Raw genomic sequence first — 2,440 nt, forward strand, 5'->3', positions numbered from 1 at the left:
ACAGAGGGGCAGAAGAAGAAGAAGACTCCCAATTAAGCAGGGAGCCTGATCCAGGGCTTGATCCTAGGGTTCTGGGATCATGACCTGAGCTGAAGGTAGATGCTTAACCAACTAAGCCACCCAGGAACACCACACCTGATACATCCTGTTCCATCTATCTGAAAGGTTCTTCCTCATTTCCCAGAAAGACAGGCCTGATTTTCCTCACACCAAGATGAAGTCATATTCTTTTCCTAAGCACTTTTCATAGATTTTTAGAATTAGGACCATGGTACACATTACCACACTGTTTAATTGATTCTTTCATTTCAAGGTAAGTTAATCTTTTTTAGCAAGCAATCAACAAAATAGCAATATAAATGTTATAATACACATTTATATAAATCTACATTTTCTGCAACTTTTTTTTTTTTTTTAGTTCTAAATTGTACATTTCAGCTTTATTCAACTTCTTAAAAATACTTGAGGGCAGAGACAATGACAGTTTTCAACTCCATGATTACTTATTTGCCCATTCTTCTCTCTCTTTCCTTTCCCGAATAACTTCTTTCAGATACGGTTCAAGGTAGAATTTATCCTCCTCGTATTTTGTCCATTGCTCTTTAGGCAAGATCTGATGCCTCATGGTCAGGTCCAGTGCCCTCTTAATGCGAAACATCCTGTCATTATAAAGGTTCTCAGGTAGCCTTCTTATGGCTTCTTTCACATCATCATTCTCATGTATTGTATCATCTCGCATTAACCCCAGTTTATTGAACCCTGCAGCATTGTAGTACCATTTTCGAATACCCTCCAGCCACTGGCTTGATGCTGCAATGGCAGGCCTGCTCGCCATTTTGACCCGAGACTGCTGCGTTGCCTGCTGGGTAAGTCCTGGAGGACGCTCTAGGCCCAATGCCTTCTGCAACTTTTTTATAACAATTTTTAAAAGGAACCAGAAATATTTCTGAAACTTCCAGAACTGACTGGTAAATGGTTTCCCATTAGGACATCACTTAAAAGAGGCTGATGATGAAAATGGCTGCCATCTTGTTGTAATATATATAACCTAATTATTATAAAATATTGGTTGCCTATTATAGATAGCAATTTTATGCCCCACCCTTTGACAAAAAAGTTCTATGGTACCTTCCCTTGAATCTTGTGAATATTTTGATAGAGTTGACAGAAGTGGCTATTTGTGACTTTTAAGATTATGTAATAAAGGGCCTTTCCCACTTAAATATTCATTCTTCATTAAATATTCATTAAATAAATATACATTCAATCACTAAAGTCCTGAGTCTTGGTGTAAGAATTCCAACTACACAGAAGTTGTCATGCTGGGAGAAAACTCAACCTACATAGGTATGAGGCATTCTAATTGTCTGGCCCAAGAAAATTCAGTGTTCAAGTCATACCATCCCATGTATAAGGTATGTGACTTAAAGTATCCAGAGGAGTCCAGGCTCCAGGTGTTCCAGTGATCTTAATTATTTGAAACTTTCAATCTTAGCTCCCATTCATCATGCAATAAATACTAAATGTTTGAAGTCAGAGTCTGTAAGCATAATGTAATAATTTTTTGTTTAATACCACTAATTTGGGGGGTAGCTTTATGTACAGTGCTAGAAAATTGAAGTGTGTGTGCTTGTATGTGTGTGCAGATAGATAACTATTTTTGTGTATATTTATATATTATAAAATTTTGTAAATTGATTATACTTGCATAAAATTTATTTATGTGTCTTTATATATATAGTCAAGTAATAGAATAATAGTAATATATACAAAGGATTTAGGTGATTTAGATGGCTGTCCTAGTTGTGTGCAAGCTAGTCTTAGCTGTGAGGAAGTCAGTTAACCCCTTAATATAAAGTTTTGCATTTATCAAATGAGAAAAATGATATTTCTGCAAAGTTCCTACAATGCCAGCATTAAATCATATAATAAATGTGAAAGCCCTTTTTAAATGGAAAGACTGATTGGAAGAAACTATCTTATTTCAAAGCAAACATGTAATTAGAGAAAAAGTCATGATATGAGGCAGGTGCCAAATTAATGACCATGTAAAAGTTATTTCTATAGATTTGCAGATTGAGAGATGCATATGATGTCATGGGCTATGATTATAGTCTGCCACTCAGATACACTGCCGGGAAGAGAAGGCACTAACCAAATCTATAAGTTCCTTGTGCTTAAGCTGAAACTAAGTTTAAGAACTAGAGCTATTTGAATGTTTTATGGAAGTACTATTCAGAAATATAAACTCTCTGCTTTTTCCAATTTTTTTTTAAACAAAATCTTGCATGCTTACTACAAGTCTGTCCCTCTTTTAGTACCTGATCCTCATCTGCATAGCTCTAAAAAAAGTCTGAAAGATCAAAACATTAATAGCTTTTCCACTGATGTCTCCCTTGACCACCAAGACAATCCCATCAGTCCCAATTTAGTCTTCCTA

The 2,440-nt window shown here is 35.7% G+C and overlaps 1 protein-coding gene across 1 annotated transcript; it reads right to left on the reverse strand.

The window, feature by feature from the left end:
- Positions 1-464: 464 nt before the first annotated feature.
- LOC116583026 (cytochrome b-c1 complex subunit 7-like) lies at positions 465-862 on the reverse strand. The gene has a single exon (XM_032330944.1). It carries the CDS (start codon positions 833-835, stop codon positions 500-502), a length of 336 nt encoding a protein of 111 aa, XP_032186835.1. The 5' UTR covers positions 836-862; the 3' UTR covers positions 465-499.
- Positions 863-2,440: the final 1,578 nt, after the last annotated feature.

The sequence above is a fragment of the Mustela erminea genome, chromosome 2 (genome assembly GCF_009829155.1).
Source record: "Mustela erminea isolate mMusErm1 chromosome 2, mMusErm1.Pri, whole genome shotgun sequence".
NCBI lineage: Eukaryota > Metazoa > Chordata > Mammalia > Carnivora > Mustelidae > Mustela > Mustela erminea.